General features: G+C 37.6%; 1 protein-coding gene across 2 annotated transcripts; it reads right to left on the reverse strand.

Annotated features, from left to right (window-relative positions):
- Positions 1-725: 725 nt before the first annotated feature.
- LOC115750323 (guanine nucleotide-binding protein subunit gamma 1) lies at positions 726-5,643 on the reverse strand. Of its 2 annotated transcripts, XM_048271038.1 has the most exons (5): positions 5,349-5,643; positions 5,162-5,306; positions 1,200-1,252; positions 1,063-1,107; positions 726-972 (listed from the first exon to the last, which is right to left on the reverse strand). In XM_048271038.1, the coding sequence occupies exons 2-5, from the start codon at positions 5,276-5,278 to the stop codon at positions 888-890; spliced, it is 300 nt and encodes a 99-aa protein (XP_048126995.1). In that variant the 5' UTR covers positions 5,279-5,306; positions 5,349-5,643; the 3' UTR covers positions 726-887. The 2 variants fall into 2 exon arrangements, with proteins under 2 accessions (XP_048126995.1, XP_030543459.1); XM_030687599.2 differs by lacking the exon at positions 1,063-1,107 and having other exon boundaries at positions 5,162-5,643.
- Positions 5,644-18,786: the final 13,143 nt, after the last annotated feature.

Consider the following 18,786-nt stretch of genomic DNA (forward strand, 5'->3'; position numbering starts at 1 on the left):
GATTAACTTATGAAGAATGCAATCTATCGAATGTGCCGAGCTATATTGCCACGGGTCGGTTAGTCCTTGTACTGTTCAATGAGAACAAACATAATGTTTGAGACTATTCACCCGAGCTGTGATTAGGGTGAAATTTCAGTTGATCCAGATTTTACTCAAACTTAAGGTTGGCTTCTTCGTTACAAAAGAAAAAGGTAGAAAGAAGAACGAATCCTTCTTTTTTGTGTAATCGAGTACGTGATTTTTTCTGAATCACATGAAGACGCTCGGGCCATGTGGTGTAGTGCCTGGAAAATGATTTCAGGCCCAACCCTCGTTTTCTATTTGTCTAAAGAACTCTCTGCCTTGCGGTGGGACATTATGGGCCGGTGATTGTTGTCCTAGAGAAAGAGATATGCACAAGCGTCACATGTTAACCAGGCTGCTGCTGATGCTCTAGCGAAAATAAACTCCTCGTGAATGTGTCGTGTTTAGAACAAATATCGAAATCCAAACTCGGATATGAGGCGAGATACTTTGGCAACCTTAATGAGGCTGCCAAGTTTTGCCCACGCTACGGTTTCACGAGTCCTAGTTTTGAGGATGGCTACATCTAAGGGCGCATCATCATCTCTAGTATATACCAAAACGTATGGATGCCTGCTCTTTTGTCGCGGTTTGCAGATTGGTTCACCAGGATTGCATGGAAAGAACTGTTGATGCACCATCAAGCAGGCCATCTCAAATGAAAAGAATGGCAACTTGCTGCACAATGTTATTCTACTAATTTTCTGAATTCACAGTTTTATCGGTGTTAACTATAACAATCTGTAAGTGACACTCTCGGTAACTGTAAGCTCCAGCGTTCCAAGCAGTTCCAAGTTAAAGTTCGACCCACAAGATCTCTATCAAAGTATCCAGCAGCTGCAGCGTTTCGAATCTTGAGGACCCTCGAACCATCGGTCCCACGATGGATTTAGCGGACCGGTTGTTCTGTTGCACAAAAATCAACAACTCGGTAAAGGGAACAGATGAAATCTAGTGAAAACATAACAGAAACAAGGGTTTGGAATACAGAATTACACTGGCAACAATGGATCGGGCTTTGCTTCAACATGACAGAGCAATCTGGCATTCAGGAAATGAAATATCAAAAACAAAGAACAGAAATCTATTTCACGGGTAAATCTCGAGAGGAACAGTTCAAGTACTCTGCATACTCTGTGCAAGCAACTGAGGCCTTTTCCATCTTCTCAAGTTGTTCCAACTCTTCCTGCCCAAAGAAAGCAGTAAAAAATCTGTAAAACTAGTGGCAGGAATGGGAGCTCTGTTGCTATGACAAGAATAGTGAAGCTAAGATTGCAGCATATTCACTTAATAAGAATGACATTGGCAGACCCAAGCGTCGGTGATTCTTTGAAAATGAAGATTACGGCTAACGTTACTGCCTCGAAGATCTCTCCATCTACTGTAAAATACGCCTTTCCTGTTTGTAATTGAACTTTAGAGAGACCATAGTTAACATCACTATCCACCTACAAATTATGTAGCACACTTCCCTTTAGATATTGTAGTATCTGTCTGTTTTGGCTAGAAAAAGCGCTTAAGCAACTTTTCTACTTTCCTTGTCAAAATTCAAACTATTATCCAAATTTTAAAAAATAACATAAACAAATTATATGCAAATCTACATGCCAAAGTGCTTGTGCTACAAGATTTCAAAAAGCAAGAGTGTGCGCCACAAGATTTGAAACTTAAATGCAAAATAGTAAAAGCCACTCCAAACAGACTGATAAGTGTAGCCATCCCAGTAGGCTAGTGCAAGCATAAAGCTTTTCTGAAAAATGAACAATACATATATAAATTCCCAGCCTGGCTCACAAGCACACGGTCCATTTTTCTAGAACAGGTCATTGGGCTGTTCCCTAGAGAGAGTCCCTCAATGAGGAGGCGAGCCTGAATTCACAAAATTATTTGGCCACTCCCTAGAGAGTCGCCTAGCGCCCTCAGATGGTCCCTACCTACCATCATACATTGGTTTTGGATACAAGTACATTCCTTACTGACCTCTAACTATCCGCAAGAACTCTTCTTCCTTTTGCTTCCTCAGTCTTTTGGTTACCCACAGCTCACTCATAGTATCTTTGTTTTGTTAAATCATATACTGATTGGTTCAGACAAAGCTATCTTCTTGATGAAAATGAAAGTACATGCAAAACACATGCCAGTTGCAACAGTTGAAAGTATCTAACAGATTTGCACTTCTTCTTTATGCAGATAACATTTTCCCATCACATAATACTTGTATCGCATTATATTTTACTCCCATCGTAGATGTACAGGGTCCCCATCTTTCACACTTCCCCTCGCCACTGCAACTTTCTTAACTGACGCCCAACCATTTCCGGGATTTCCAGAACTTTTCCATTTTAAGCCTCCTCTACCAAATGTAGCTCGCTCTTCATCTTTTAATGAAATTCCAGACCTTCTCCTTTCCATTCTCATCGAATCTTACATAACTCAATCAGAGAGATGAAGGTAATCATAAGAGACACCAAGCCATATCTTGACCATTCGTATGGCAGATTTTGAAACCTTGAGCAAGGAAATTGGTAAGACATCTTGAATCGAAGTAGATATCTCCAGATTCTGTTGGTAATATCTTGGATTGAAGATTTGAAACCTTGAGCAAGGAAATTGGTAAGATATCTTAAAGCAAAGTAGATATCTACAGATTCTGTTGGTAATATCTTGGATTGAAGTAGACATCTACAGAGTCTACTGGTAATCTATCTTCGATTGAAGTCCAAATCTATGGATTCTATAAACATTTCTCGTAACCGAAGTAAATATCTACAGATCTATTGGACGCATGTTCTACTTAATTGTCCAAATCCAAACAATTTATTCTTTGTCCAAACAACAGTGAACCAACAGACAAATAGACTAATCCATGTAAAATGTTCTTATTTGGGTGCTAAAACAGACGGACCATGTGGAATGAGAGTTGCATGTTTCGCGGTGCAAATAAGTCTGTGAATTATTGGCCTGAAGAAGCACCGGAAATGCCAAACCATCATGGGAGATATTGCCACATCAACTAGAAGATCTTGAAGGGCTTGACACTAATAAGTCAGCTGGAGCCATTCTAGCTACATTCGCTAAAGCAAGATTAAAGTCACTCCAATGATGGAGGCAATGTCACACTCAAAGTCATAACAGAAGTTAACAGGCATGACAAAGAAAATTCAAAGCAAACAGATCAATAGACGTCTCTGCTTAAAATAAAAGCACATTGATGGAAATATCAAGAATGCTAGAAACACCAAAGGATGCACGAGACACTCTCATCATCCCTTTAGCAAGCACGATATGCAAAGCCATAGGGACTGCAGAATAAACATTCTCCAATGTGGCCATGGCATAAGTCGACCCCCCTATTTCACAAAGGCCGAACATCTTTACAGAGAAACTCCTTAACTACATCCTTAAATCATTGAGACAAGAATAAGAAGAATCGTCCTCACAACCTAAGACCCTTATCGAGGCAACTCAAGTATGGACCCAAGGAGCACTACAAAATACAGAACGAAAAATCTTCACAATCTAAGACGCCTAGTGCAGCAACTAAAGAATGGATCTCAGCAGAATCTCAAGTACTTCAGCCTATCAAGATAAACATGCAGTTTTGATGATTGATTAGGAGGGAATTGAAATGATTCAGATAGTGGAGAGATTGAGTTAGAATATTATTTGGATGCTAAAGAAGGAAATGACCTAAATATCTTGCTATGATTTTAAAACTTGAGATAAAACGATGTAGCTGTGGAAAAGAATAAAGTCTCCTTTGTAGATAAAACGAAAAGATCCCCCAAATCCTTCCATATATGGACAGACAATGCAGATTTTAGAAAACTACAATAATCCTGGCTGCCCTAATGCCTCCTAATTCTTTCCTTTCTTCTCCCTCCATCTTTATCCTTCCATCTAAACACATGATCGTTGATCACTTTTAAAATCCTTTCTCTTCCCCTCTAGTCAGTCCCACAAAACACAGTGGAAGAGCAAATTTGGTTTAGAGAAAGAGGCAGAAAGGAAAAGGTCGATTATGCTGAATTCCAGGTGGAAAAGATTTGGCTGTAAAAACCAGATGAAGATAGTAGGCATTCTGCCAGAGTGAAAAATTAACATTCTACATGCCTCCCGTGAATCTAGGATAAGTTGTTTACCTCAAATACTCTATAGAAGAGAAAAGTCATCTGGAGGAAGAAAAAGAGCAAATATATTCTTTGACAGATCCTCAACTTCATGGACAAATGCAATTGAAAAACGAGAAGGGGTGTTGGCGTGTGCGCAAGCACAAATTACGAGTGTTAAGATGTTTATCGCAAGGGTGAGAAGACTATACCGAAGTAAACATACCCTCATCAACATGGGAGTAGAAGCTACATAACACAATAGTACCCTTTTCAAGTGTTAACACTTTTGCATCATTATTTTTTCTTAGTGGGTTAATAATCTGGCCTTGGCAATTTTATTCCTCTATCGCCACCACATTCAAGAGGCCATATAAGACCTAACTTTTCCAAGAGTCCGCTCAGAGCCCATACTAGTATGTCCTGGATTTTCTGCATAAAATTCTAGCTTTAGCCGTGGGGTTCTTCACTTTGGTGTCGAAAGTTCAATACTAGTAGAAAGCTAACTTGTAAAAGCAAGAAGACAAAAAAAAAGACAAAAAAAAAAAGGAAGGAATGCTGCTTCCTCACTTCTGTCTTTAAGATTCACCTTTTCAATCTACATGTCATCTTCTTCTCATTGCCTTTTGACGCCAATCAATAAGTTGAATTGGTTAAGAAGTCCAAAGTCCCCCAAAACAGGAATTTTTAGGCCAAAAACGTCTCATTTGCTTCCAGCCAGAAAGAAAGAAAGAAAGAAACTACAACTGGGGAGGATGCTTAAGCTACTATAGCTACCTATCTCTGCAGAATTATCAAGTCCCACAGTTCACTCACACAAATCAATCTGAATGCTCAAAGGATGAAAAGAAATCAGAGCAAGAATATGCTCAGCGATCATTATTAGCTCGTCAATGAGAAAGTCAAAAAGCTCAAGGTTCTCGTTTCACACTCAATTAGCGAAAACCCAAGATTTAAAACATAGGAAAACGGGAATTGAAACTGACCTCCAAGAATCTGGATTCCTGCTCGAGTCGCTTGAGCTCGGCTTGTATCCGATGCTTTCCTCTCGTGTCCGTCGCTACGACTACTCCCACAGCTCGTTCGGAGTTCGCAGCTCGCATCTCAAGATTACGAATGAACGCGATGGCAACACCTCCGAAACCAAAAAGGAAAAAGGAAAAAGCAATCTTGGAAACCTCGGAAGAATCCGGAAACAGAGTCGCCTCCGAAACAGAGAGGGGGTCGATTCACGACGACGACGAAGACCCCGCTACAGAGACCGGAACCGGGAATGACGGGGCGCTGTCGATGCACCTGGTGGACCCCACTGACAATCGGAACCGGCCTCGACTGCTAGAAACAAACAGGAAACGAACAAGAAGAAGAAAAAGGGGACTGGGTCGTTCCCACCAAAAGCTTCCAAAGAGATGGATCTGTAGTTCTGCGCAATTCAAGAGAGAGACATAGATAGAGAGAGAGAGAGAGAGAGAGAGAGAGAGAGAGGAAAGTTTTCTTCTTTTCGGGTGTGGAGTGGTGGGGGAGTGTTGCGTTTTGGTGGGACGAAAAAGAACTGGAAAAAGGTGGGCCCCTTTTTGTTCTCTCTCTGTCTCGCTTTCTACTGTCCAGAAACAGAGCAAGGCCGAGAACCTCCTGTTCCCCGGCAGGCGCAGCCGAAGCAGACAAAGCTTGATGCGATGGAGAACCGGTCGGTTGCTATGAGCCCCCGTCCATGGAGTCCCGGCTCATTCCGCCTCGAGCGCGATAAACGGGTTGACGTTCAATTGAACTCATCGCTCTTGGCTTCGTCGCAACTATCTGTCAATGACCGCAAAGAACACACCTTTATCATGTTTCAAATTGAGTTTACCAGAAGCGCGTGTGAGACACGGGCGAGGGAGGAGCGTGGAGAGGGAGCGGTGGCGCCGCCGTGCTCAACGTCCGAAAATTCCACTAGGGTGGTGGCGAGTGGGTGGCCCCATCAAGAGGAGTTCACTGGAGCCGAAAATACAAAATTAGCACAATAATATTAGCCCCATGAGGCCGAATAGACGCTGAAAATTTCAACCTCTCTTTTAAACGAGGAGCAAGCCGAGGCTTCGGAACGAGTTTCGGCTCTATTTATTTCGAGAAAAATTTATAATTTAAAAAAAATTAAAAAATAATTATTCATATTACTTGAAATAATTAATCAATGAAAAATATTTTTCATTATCGATAATAATTTGTTTATCTATTTCGATAAGCGATACAAGCAATCATTTTTAAAAAGATATTATCCAAATCATTCATTTTTCACGAAACGAAGAGAGCCCTAATGAGACATTATTTTGTTCGAATGCCGTGCTTGCTCTACCCGATCGCACCCTTGTTGTTATTTCATGATCGCTAAATCAACTCGGTGCCTATGGATGTGCTTGCAATGACCCAGTCCGTGATACTCGTCCAATACACGATCATGGCCATGACCTTCGCTCGTGCGTAGCATCTTATGTACTAGTGGTCGAGTCATATTTCACATGGGTTTTTGTCAAAGTTGAATGCGTTATACATGAGATACACGATAATAGATTGAGATAATTTGATTGAACGTAGGCATAAACTTAGAAAATATATATGTCGGATTCACTTTTGTCAAAACTATCGCCCGATTTCGTCTAATGATACTGTCAAGTGTGAAGAAAAATTGAGCACATGAAAAAAGACTATTGTAATTACATCAACTACTTTAGTTGCAATACTCGGTTTTATCAGTTTATTTCAATATGAAACTTTGAGATACATTTGTTTTTGTTTTAGTTCAGCTTAGGATGGATCAAAATGTTAGGCAAGTTTGACCGACTGTCCAATCGGGAATTTGAAGCTTTGGTTGGTTGGTATCCCGGCCAATTGGACCCATCTTAACCTAACGGGATTAGCCTAATTGAATAATATAATCTACGTGGGTGGATGCTAACTAAGAAATCATTTATCACAAAAAAACAAAACAAAAGAACCGAAATAAGATGGGAAAAAACGAATGAAGTGAGAAAGGTGATTGCAGACAATAACTTAGCCTCTTTTCTTTTTGGCCAATTAAACAAGAAAACTTGCGCTTTCGCAATTGACAATTTTGAGGGAGATAACAAAATAATTTTGATTCTATTGCACTTGTGTGATCAATTTAGTTTGTCAATCGAATCATTCTAGACAGTTTTAGTCGAAAACCGCTGACACGGATGTCGGCAATCCTATATGGCACCACCGACTCGGATGTTGATAATTATTATAATTATTATAATTTTTGTTACTTTAATTATCAAATTTAAATTTTCTTTGTTTTTTTACTTTTTTTTTATGTGCCGGCACATGGGTGTACATTATCGATAATCTATCTCACTGCGTATTATCGTTAAAACGTTTCAACAAAAACTATATAACATTGTCATTTATGTGAATCGTGATTTATGTAACAGACTTGTCTCATTTCATATCTATTCATAAGTTTTTTCATCTCGCCACGCCTTTCATGTGCCATTGCTACATGCACTTGAAGTCGTTTCATGCAATTAGACAAAATGTAAATCTTTAAGTAATTACATTTAATTAAACGATATTCATTTTGCCCAATGCTTGCAATTCACCTCAATAAGATGGATTTGGAAAAACTAACCTTGTTTCAAACTTGAAAGGGGTTAATAATCTCATATAAAATTCGAGATCGGCCCAAATCCGGTTTTTCAAATCAGAATCTTAAATACATCCTACTTATAAATTACCTAAATAACTTAGTGATCTGCGATCAAACATACACCCAATCATGTTTCGGCTGAGTTCACCACACATCGAGCGACATTAATATCATTTCACCTAATATAAGGTATGTATGATTTGCAACAAGCACGTGGGAGACACGTGTGTGAGAGGAGCGTGGAGAGGGAGAAGCGCCACAGTGCTCAATCGATGAATTCCACTTGGGTGGTGGCGAGGCACAAGAATTCATTCTTGTTGAAAATACAAGCGAGACAAGTTTGCATCGACAATTTTAAAACCTCAAAATTTTAGATAATGTAATGAAGTCTTGTTAAATTTGTACGATGAAATTCCTTCCTTAATTTCATCTCATTTGATAAATGAAAAAAAAAACTTACATGATTTTTTTTATTAATATTATTTTCTCTTTTCTAAGTGCTTATTAACACTAACTCACATGTAGATCGATGTTCAAAACCACGTTGTTTTCCCCAAAACCTTAATTGAGTGAGATTAAAAAACAAAAAAAATGTTAAAAGAAATGAAAAAAAAAAATAGAACTACTGACTCGAGGGAGGTGAGGCCGCCGCCCCGGTTTGACCGGTGAGGATCGATGTCCCTCTCCAGGTGACTTGCGAGGGCCTGCAAGCCCTTGCTAGACTGGGGAGGGGCTTGTAGGCTGTCCCCATGTTGGTCGACAGTAGCAGAGGCCTTCGCTTGCTTGTTGACCCTAGCGAATACCTTAGCGAGGGTCACTAGACCTCATTGATATCCAAACAAGAGCTGCCGGAGAAATATTATGGAAGTGTCAAATTTTCAACAAAAACTAAATTACTTCATCATTTCTCTATAAGAAAATCATGTGGAAATGTCAATTTGGAACAAACCATTAATTGATAATATTTTTGTATACAAGTGAGCATAAACGTATTAGTCCCAATAATATTAGTTACGTAATATGCAATAAATTGACATTCACATTTTATGTATAGATTCGCCATGAAGTACTTAGGACTACTATCAATATAAAAATCATTTTAAAATTTTCTACCACAGTTTTATGTCTCTATTTTATTACTAACTTTTTTTTGTATTTCCTACATTTACAATTTTGCACAATCTGGTTGAAAGTCTCATAAAGATAAACGTCATCGTATGCAAGTCTTTTCAATCAATATGAGGTTGAGTTGCTGATGATACTATATCTGAAAAATAATATGAGTACTAAATTTTGTAACTCAGACAAAGTAAAATTGGCCATTCCTAAAAGCACATTGATCCAAAAAACAAAAAAGCACATTGTCGATTTATCAGTGCTGATTCAGCATATTTTCTCCGTGGTTTGACGGGAAATTGAACTTTGTCCTTAAGTTCGCCAGAGATAAATAAGGGGACTAAACTATAACGGGACATAGTATAGGGACCAAAACTGAATTCCTAGGACGTCTTTTGTTGTGGCATGGAAGGTTTTAAATTCATTCAAAAAGACACAACGTGTTTTAATTAGTCCTAACTTTTTACTACAAAACGATGTCATAAAAGGTTTCACAAGGATTCACCACATTATATTGTAATCAAGATATTTTTTTTTTTTGTAATTAAGAAGTATTCATGGGAATTGTACTCTTATATAAATCCGCTGTTTTCATGACGAGGTTTGTTATTATCTACTAATTTGCAAACACAGTGCCTCACTAAATTCATCTTGAGACTTTTGAATGGGCATTCGAAACAACGCATGAAGATGGAAATATATGGGATAAGGACATTAGAACCGACAAAAATTTTGTACGGCGCTCACTTTGATGCCAAAAGTACACTTCTAATGGAACCCACATTGCATCATTAGAAGAATGACCCTGAATCTAAGAACATCAAAAAACGAAATTGGAATCGATTGTGGATACCAAAAACAATGCCAAGTGAGTCGCCACAATCACATAATACCGAACTAATATTAATATGTTATCGCCAAAAGAAGTGCGAGAAACACCTCCTTTGCTCAATTTGAATGTTTACGCTTAGAAATGACCAACATTTGAGTTGTTATGGACAGGTGATAGAATTAGTCAACGAGAGGAGAGTTTGATTATTTATGAACAGAAGTACCGATAAATTAAAAGGAATCGACAGCTTGCCGTAGCGACACAACGTGAAGTTATCAATTAGAGTTTTAGAGTTTCTTGACAAAGTCATCGATATCAACGGTGAGCAATCGACAAGAAGATAACCGATGGGTGCTTTAAAACAATGCGGTTTAGTGATTAAAGGCCACCTCATTTTCCATGTGGACTTTTTTTTTAATGAAAAAGCCACATAGGAGTTAACATTTAATTAAAAAAGCTGTGTAATCTTTTTGGCTGTAATTTGTCGGAAGATGCACTTAAGTGATAGTGTTTTCTCCGATTTGGCACTTCAGTGAGCCAGCAAAAACATTTGACACTAAAATAAGCGCCGTGTACAAGTTGTAGCGCTTCTAGAAATACCGTAACCTACATGGGTCATGTGCATCTTGTTAAGGAATCTGTGTAATTTTTGCTTTTGTAGTTAAAGGTTGGTTAGTAGCAAAATCTCAAAATTTTTTATTTTATTTTCTCTGTCCATCTTCAATGATATCGGCATACATAGTGCAAAAATTAGAATTCTTCCCTCCATTCACTGCTCATTAAACAATAGTTTCACCCCATCTTACTCATTAAAGAGAATAAGTATCAGTCAAGGGCTTGACGAATATATCGATGGACGACACTGAATTCTCTGTTTGTGGCCTTATGTTAGTATATATAAATAACCTTTAGGACTTCAATAGAATTGTCTTCAACCATAGAAATTTACGTATTCTAATTCCTCAAAATTTGCAGAAACTATTCCCTTATCCATATGGGATCGATAGCCACCTAATTAATCTTTTAGGTTACAGTCATTCTATAAAGTACTTTATTTCAAAATTATTGAGGGTATGTTAATATGTTGAGATCTCGACACGTTTGAGTTTACTGCCCTTTTAACATGTTCTATAAGATGAGTAGAAATAGTTAAGGCTTTCATACGAGGGCGGTCTCGTCTCTTCAACCAAAAAGCCGTGCTCGAGGCAATTTTGGCTGCGGAAATAGTTGTTCCCCTAGTATTAACTTTTAAGTAAATTGGGTCTTTTTTTCCTTAGGGGCCACAGAAAGAATATTGAGAGTTTTGATTTAAACAAAAGAGGTCATTACCTCAGTATGGCAATTTTTTTTTTTATGGGTTCGATTTGTATAATTCAACCAGTTGGCAAGCAGAATCGCACCAATAATTCAAGCTTGTCAAGCTAAGAGATAACTTGGCAATTCATTGACCGAGAACAGCAACCATGCGCTAATAGTCGTTGCCTTCATGCGGTGGAAATTCCAATGCTCAAGAGAACCCAAGGCAATATGAGCATCCTTATGTTGGTAGTTTGTTTGTAAAATAATTAAAGAGGTGCTTTGCTCCATAATTGATCCTAATTTTGTTTTTATCAACGGTTAACTTTTTATTAAAATAAACCGAATTTACCGTTTTTTACAAAATGAAAAATTGCGTCCTGTTGAACCGATATGTCTGTTCACAAAAGGGTTTCACTATTGTAAATTCCACTTTTCTAGTTCAATAATTTTTACTCCAATTTTCTTTCCTAAGGTACAATATTTATTCTCCAATTTTTTTATTTTGAGAGTTCTTGGAGAAGTACCAGAATGGTTTTATGGTATTTGTTAGAACCTATGTGTATGTATAAGCATAAGAGAGTTGATAGACAAATCAGAAATTGAATGTAGGTGAGTAATCCAAATGCAGATAGATAATCCGAGCCCAACGAATTCACGTTGTGTCCTTAAGATAATTTGTTCCCTTCATTTATATCCAAGATCCTTGGACAATTGCATCACAGGATAGAACGGATTGCCTTTCCTATGAAGCGATACTATTCCAATAGGAAACCTTCAAAATTAACTTTGCAGAATAATCACACAAAATGATGACGATGAAGAAAGAAAGAATGAGAAAATAACAGAAATGCCAAATGCAAAAAAAATTGAATTAATTCGAGGCAGTTAGTGTTTGTATTTATAGGCGGTGAAGCCGTTAAGAATGAAGAGTCACGAACACGAACAGATATCTTCCAAATGAACATATTTGTTCAAAGAAAAAATTTTAGACAAACATATCTGTTCGGACAAGAAAAAATTTCAAATGTGTATGTTCGGTTAGGATGAAAAAATAAAACCGATGGCAAAAAAGAATAGGAACTAGCGAGCTCAAGCCGACTAGCCGAGGGGCCTAGTAGCGGAGGCGTGCGCGGGTCAACCTAGCAAAGCCTAGGTCCTCTCCCTTCCACAAAAGCGGGGTGCTCCTTGGGGCACAAACCCATATGTAAGATTCCTATATTTAAACCCACCTCTCAACTCCTTTTCTTTCCAATGTGGGATTTGCTCCATCCCTCACTTCTCATTCACCTTCTTATGGGATTTGGAGTCAAAAGTCCCAACAATCCCCCACATGAATGAGAAGTTCAGTTATCATAACTTTTCGTGAATGGATGAGATGCAATGCACGATTATTCAATGAGAGACTATTGCATCGGGATAAGTAGTCCGAGACTTTGAACTTTCCCTAGTGAGACCTATCGAACTTACTCGGTCAATCAGTAGACTTGATGTCCTTGAACCGTCGACCTTTAGTGTAAGCCTAGACAATAGAAATCATACAACTATCTCTCGAGCAAAGTTGGTTTTCACTATTATATTCGTTTTGGCCATGAACACCACCTGGTTTCATGAGTGCTTTAGAGAATTTAGCTTTACAAATTCTCGCAGAAGCGGTCCTCACTTCATACTTACATAGGTGATTTCTAAATGTGTGATATACCAAATACCCGATTCAGAATCATTAAAAACTTATGTTTAACCTCCACATGTTAGTACTGTTTTAATACATGAATGGATGAGAATTGAACGTACTCTATAATGCCAATATAACTTAGTTGTCCCTTTGAACCTAGATCTTGGGATCTCTAGCGAACTAGGTAAGATTTCCGCTATGATAACTTATTTTATAGGCCTTAAACCCATTCCCCTTGATGTTTTCATAACCATATCTATAGTTAGGCCTTTTGTTAGTAGATCTGTAATATTATCTTTTGACTTCACAAAGTCAACCGTGATAATTTCACTAGAGAGTAGTTACCTTACGGTATCGTGTCTTCAGCGTATATGTCGAGACTTACCATTATACATGACGTTCCTTGCCCTTCCTATTGTTGCTTGACTGTCACAATGAATACACACAGTTGGCATTGGTTTAGGCCAATTATGAATGTCCTCTAAGAAGTTTTGAAGCCACTCTACTTCTTCATCGATCTTATCCAAAGCAATAAATTTTGCTTCCATAGTAGACCTCGCAATACAACCATCTCTCTAGTTAGGTCTTTTGCTAGTGGATCCGCAACATTATCTTTTGACTTCACAAAGTCAATCGTGATAATTTCACTAGAGAGTAGTTACCTTACGGTATCGTGTCTTCGACGTATATGTCGAGACTTACCATTATACATGACGTTCCTTGCCCCGCCTATTGCTGCTTGACTGTTACAATGAATACACACAGCTGGCATTGGTTTAGGTCAATTAGGAATGTCCTCTAAGAAGTTTTGAAGCCACTCTGCTTCTTCACCGGTCTTATCCAAAACAATAAATTTTGCTTCCATAGTAGACCTCGCAATACAACCATCTCTCTAGTTAGGCCTTTTGTTAGTGGATCCGCAACATTATCTTTTGACTTCACAAAGTCAATCGTGATAATTTCACTAGAGAGTAGTTATCTTACGGTATCGTGTCTTCGACATATATGTCGAGACTTACTATTATACATGACGTTCCTTGCCCCGCTTATTACCGCTTAACTGTCACAATGAATACACACACTGTGGCTTGCTTTAGGCCAATTGGAAATATCCTCTAAGGCTGCGTTTGTTCGTCGGGATTTCGGGTCGGGATATGATTGGATAGGATAGGATAAGAAATCTAGGGATTTTGCCATATCCTATCCATCATTTGGTGAACTACGAATTTAAAGTCGGATATTCTCATATCCTATCCTATCCCGCATTTGGTAGAAAGCGTATATCAATATAAATGACATATATGCCCTACGTGAGGCTCATGAAATATTCCGATCTTATTACTATAAAAATAATGTTCTCATACAAAAAAAAAACTTGAAAATATACACATTTTATTAGATTTTCAAACCTCTTTGCAAAATAAATAAATAAAATGAAAATAGAAACAAATGAGATAAAAAAGTTAGCTTTTATATGACGGATAAGAGAAATCCTATCCGACCTTATCCTACCCCCTCCCCTAGGATTTTTTTATCCGGGTTATATCCCCCCTATATTCGACATTATACTATCCGGGACACCTACCAAACACGGGATATGATAAAACATATCCTATCCCGAGTTTTATACGGACGACCAAACGCTGCCTAAGAAGTTTTGAAGCCACTTTGCTTCTTCACCAGTCTTATTTAAGGCAATAAATTCTGCTTCGATAGTAGACTTCGCAATACAAGTTTGTTTGAATGATTTCCAAGAGACTGCTCCCCCACCAAGTGTAAACACATATCCACTTGTAGATTTTGTGTCTCTTGTACCGGTAATCCAATTTGCATTACTATATCCTTTAAGCACTCGCTGAATACTCGTGGAGTGTAAAGTATAATTTTGAATATACTTCAAATAGCCCAACACATGTTTCATAGCTCTCCAATGATTTTCATTTGGACTAACTGTAAACCGACTTAACTTACTCATAGCACAAGCTATGTCCGGCTTTATGCAGTTCATGACATACATTAAACCGCTTAGTATACCAACATACTCTTTTTTAGCCTTGCTTTCACCAGTATTCTTTGAAAGATGTAAATTAACATCTATCGGGGTTTTTACTGGTGTAATGTCTAGATTCTTACACTTTTCAAGAATCTTTTCAGTGTAGTGAGAATGTGATAGTGCTAATCCTTCAGATGTTTTATGGATTTTAATTCCCAAAATAACATTTATGACCCCCATATCTTTCGTATCAAATTTACTTGTGAGCATGTGTTTGGTCGCCTTGACAACCTCAATATTGCTGCCCATTATAAGCATATCGTCTACATACAAGCATAAAATGGCAAAGCCATTATGAGTGCTCTTAACATATACACATTTATCACACTTATTAATTTTAAAACCATTGATAACACGACTTGATCGAATTTAGCATGCCATTGTTTCGGTGCTTGTTTCAAGCCATAGAGAGACTTGATAAGTTGACATACTTTCTTCTCTTGTCTTGGAATAAAGAATCCTTCAGGCTATTCCAAATATATTTCTTCTTTTAAATCCCCATTTAAGAAGACCGTTTTTACATCCATTTAATGAATTTCAAGCCTATACAACGCTGTTGTGGCAATTAACATCATTATAGATGTAATTCTTGTAACATGTGAATGTGTATCAAAATAATCAAGACCTTCTCGTTGTTTGTAGCCTTTTACTATAAGCCGTTGTATAGGCTTGAAATTCACTTACAATAGTATCACTTATAAGCCATTGTGGCAATTAACATCCTTATATTTAGCAATAGTATCATCCGCTTTCATTTTCTTCTTGAAAATCCACTTACATTATAGTGGTTTATTACCAGGACGGAGGTCAACCAATTCCCAAGTATGGTTTGACAAGATGGATTCAATTTCACTATTGATAGCTTCTTTCCATAATGGGGCTTCTGGGGATATTACAGCCTTCTTATAGGTCCGAGGCTCATTTTCTAACAAATATGTTAGAAAATCAGGTCCAAATGATGTAGAAGTCCTCTGTCTTTTACTACGTCTAGGTTCATCCTCTATAGGATCACTTCTAGATGTATTATCCCGAGGCCTCTTGTTATTATCATTTGGCTCATATATCATGTTACATGGAAATATATTTTCAAAGAACGAAACGTCCCTTGATTCAATGATCATATTAACATATATATATATATATATATATATATATATATATCTAGGATCTCGGACTTATGAACAAAAAATCGATATGCATTACTATTAAGAGCATAACCAATAAAAACACAATCAACGGTTTTTGGTCCTATCTTAACCTTTTTAGGTTTAGGAACTACAACCTTAGCCAAACACCCCTACACTTTAAGGTATTTCAAATTAGGCTTTCTTCCTTTCCACTTTTCGTAGGAAATTTGTTGTGTCTTTTTGTAGGGTACTATGTTTAATATATAATTGGCCGTCAAAATGGCTTCCCCTCACATATTTTGTGGAAAACTGGAACTATTCAACAATGTATTCATTGTTTCCTTTAAAGACCGATTTTTCTTTTCCGCCACTCCATTAGATTGTGGCGCACAAGGAGGGGTGATTTGGTGAATGATACCGAATTCATAACAAATTTCGTCAAAAGGAAATTCATATTCACATCCTCTATCACTTCTTATCATTTTTATTTTCTAATTTAATTGAGTTTCAACTTCAGACTTATAAATTTTAAATACATTCACAGCCTCATCTTTACTACTAAGCAAGTAAACATAACAATATCTTGTACAGTCATCTATAATTGTGATAAAATACTTCTTACCACCCTTAGATGGTATCGTTTTCATATCACATATGTTTGTGTGTATTAGATCTAAAAGTTCTATATTTCTATTATCTACAAAATGAAATGGATGCTTAGAAAATTTAGATTCAACACATACTTGGCATTTTTCATTTGGACAGTCAAATTTTGGCAATAACTCTATGTTCATTAATTTATTTATTGACTTATAATTAACGTGTCCTAATCTAGCATGCCATAAATCAGGAGACTCAAGCATATAAATAGAAATAACTTTATTATTATTAATATCATCTTTGGTTACAATAATCATTACATTTAATTTGAAAAGACCATCATTAAGATAAGTCTTTCCTACATACATATCATTTTTGGAGAGTACAAACTTATCATATACAAACACCAACTTGAAGGCATTCTTGCTTAGGAGAGATTCGGACACTAAGTTCTTGCGTATGTCTAGCATATATAGTACATTGGTTAGTATCGTTGTTTTCCCATAAGTCATCTTCAGAGCAACCTTTCCAACACCTTCAACCTTAGAGGTTGATGAATTACCCATGTAGAGTTTTTCAGCACCCCCTACAAGTGTGTAAGATGAGAACATCAATTTGTTGGCGCAAATGTGACGAATTGCTCCAGTGTCAACCCACCATTTTTTGGGGTTTCCCACCATGTTGCACTCGGATATCAAGCGGTAAGGTTGATGTCATCAACACCACTGGAAATCTCTTCCACCACATTTGCCCGAGTCTTCTTCCTTTTCTTGGCTCTTCCGTCTTTGGCACGATATCCAGCCTTCCCACAATTGTAGCGATTGCCTTTGAACTTTTTCTGGTCTTGGGTGGATCCCTCTCCATTCTTTTTCCTCTTCTTGTTGGGTTTTTATCCTTCTTCAACAACGTTCCCCTTTGAGACCTTTGGTTTGCTGTCAACTTTCTTCTCATAAAGCATATTATTATCTTCCTCTATCCTCAACCGTACAACTATGTCTTCAAGTGATAACTCATTTCACTTATTTTTTAGATAATTCTTGAAATCTTTCCAAGACGGTGGTAACTTTTCAATGAAAGCAGCCACTTGAAATGATTCACTTACACTCATACCTTTAGCATGAATGTCATGCATGATCAATTGAAGTTCTTGAACTTGACTTAAGATGGTTTTAGAATCTGCCATCTTGAAGTCCAGAAATTTACCAACGATGAATTTCTTCAACCCAACATCTTCTATTTTGTACTTCTTGTCCAGACTTTTCCATAATTCATTAGCTGTTTTCAGCGAACTATAAACGTTGTAGAGGGAATTTTCCAGACCATTGAGTATGTAGTTGTGACACGGGAAGTCGGAATGCTTCCATGCATCTATTGTAGCAAACTTTTTTTGTCTCGCCTCTCCTTCATTCAACTTAGGAGCATTCTCTATAAGGAACCTTCCTAGATTCAAAGTTGTAAGATAGAATAATATTTTATGTTGCCATCTTTTGAAACAATCCCCATTGAACTTTTCTGGCTTCTCTCCATTAGTTGGTACAGAAGTAATAGGTGTCACCGATGTTGTAGCCATATCTGTCATGAAAATAGAAAATTTACAACGAAAAGCAACAATACAAACTGAAATTGTCTTAAGATTGTTAGAACCTATGTGTATGTTTATGCGTAAGAGAGTTGATAGACAAAACAAAAATTGAATGCAGGTGAGTAATCCGAATGCAGATGAATAATCAGAGCCCAACGAATTCACGTTATATCCTTAAAACAATTTGTCCCCTCCATTGGTATCCAAGTTCCTTGGACAATTGTCTTCCAAGATAGAACAGATTGCCTTTCTTGTGAAGTGGTACTACTCTAATAGGAAACCTTCGAACTCAACTTTGCAAAATAATCGCACAAAGTGATGATGATGAAGAATGAATGAACGAAAAAATAACAGAAATGCCGAATGCGAAAAAAATTGATTTAATTTGAGGCAGTCAATGTTTGTATTTATAGCCAAGCGGTTAAGAATGAAGAGTCACGAACACGAACATATATCTTCCAAACGAACATGTTTGTTCAAAGAAAAAATTTCAGACCAACATGTGTATTCAAACAAGAAAAAATTTCAAATGTGTTTGTTCGGTTAGGATGAAAAAATATGTCTATTCAGTTAGGGCGAAGAAATAAAACTGATGGGCTCCAAAAAAGAATAGGAACCAGCGAGCCCGAGCCGAGCCGAACCGAACCGGTCGGCTGGCCGGCGGCGGCGGCCGTGCGTACG

This window comes from Rhodamnia argentea, chromosome 1 (assembly GCF_020921035.1).
Source record: "Rhodamnia argentea isolate NSW1041297 chromosome 1, ASM2092103v1, whole genome shotgun sequence".
Taxonomy (NCBI): domain Eukaryota; kingdom Viridiplantae; phylum Streptophyta; class Magnoliopsida; order Myrtales; family Myrtaceae; genus Rhodamnia; species Rhodamnia argentea.

Coding starts and splice junctions, on each gene's coding strand:
- LOC115750323 (XM_048271038.1), bottom strand. CDS start 5,278: ATGCGAGCTGCGAACTCCGAACGAGCTGTGGGAGTAGTCGTAGCGACG. Junction 1,108..1,199: donor GCCTCAGTTGCTTGCACAGA/GTATGCAGAGTA, acceptor CCTGAATGCCAG/ATTGCTCTGTCATGTTGAAG. Junction 973..1,062: donor CCCGATCCATTGTTGCCAGT/GTAATTCTGTAT, acceptor TTTGTGCAACAG/AACAACCGGTCCGCTAAATC.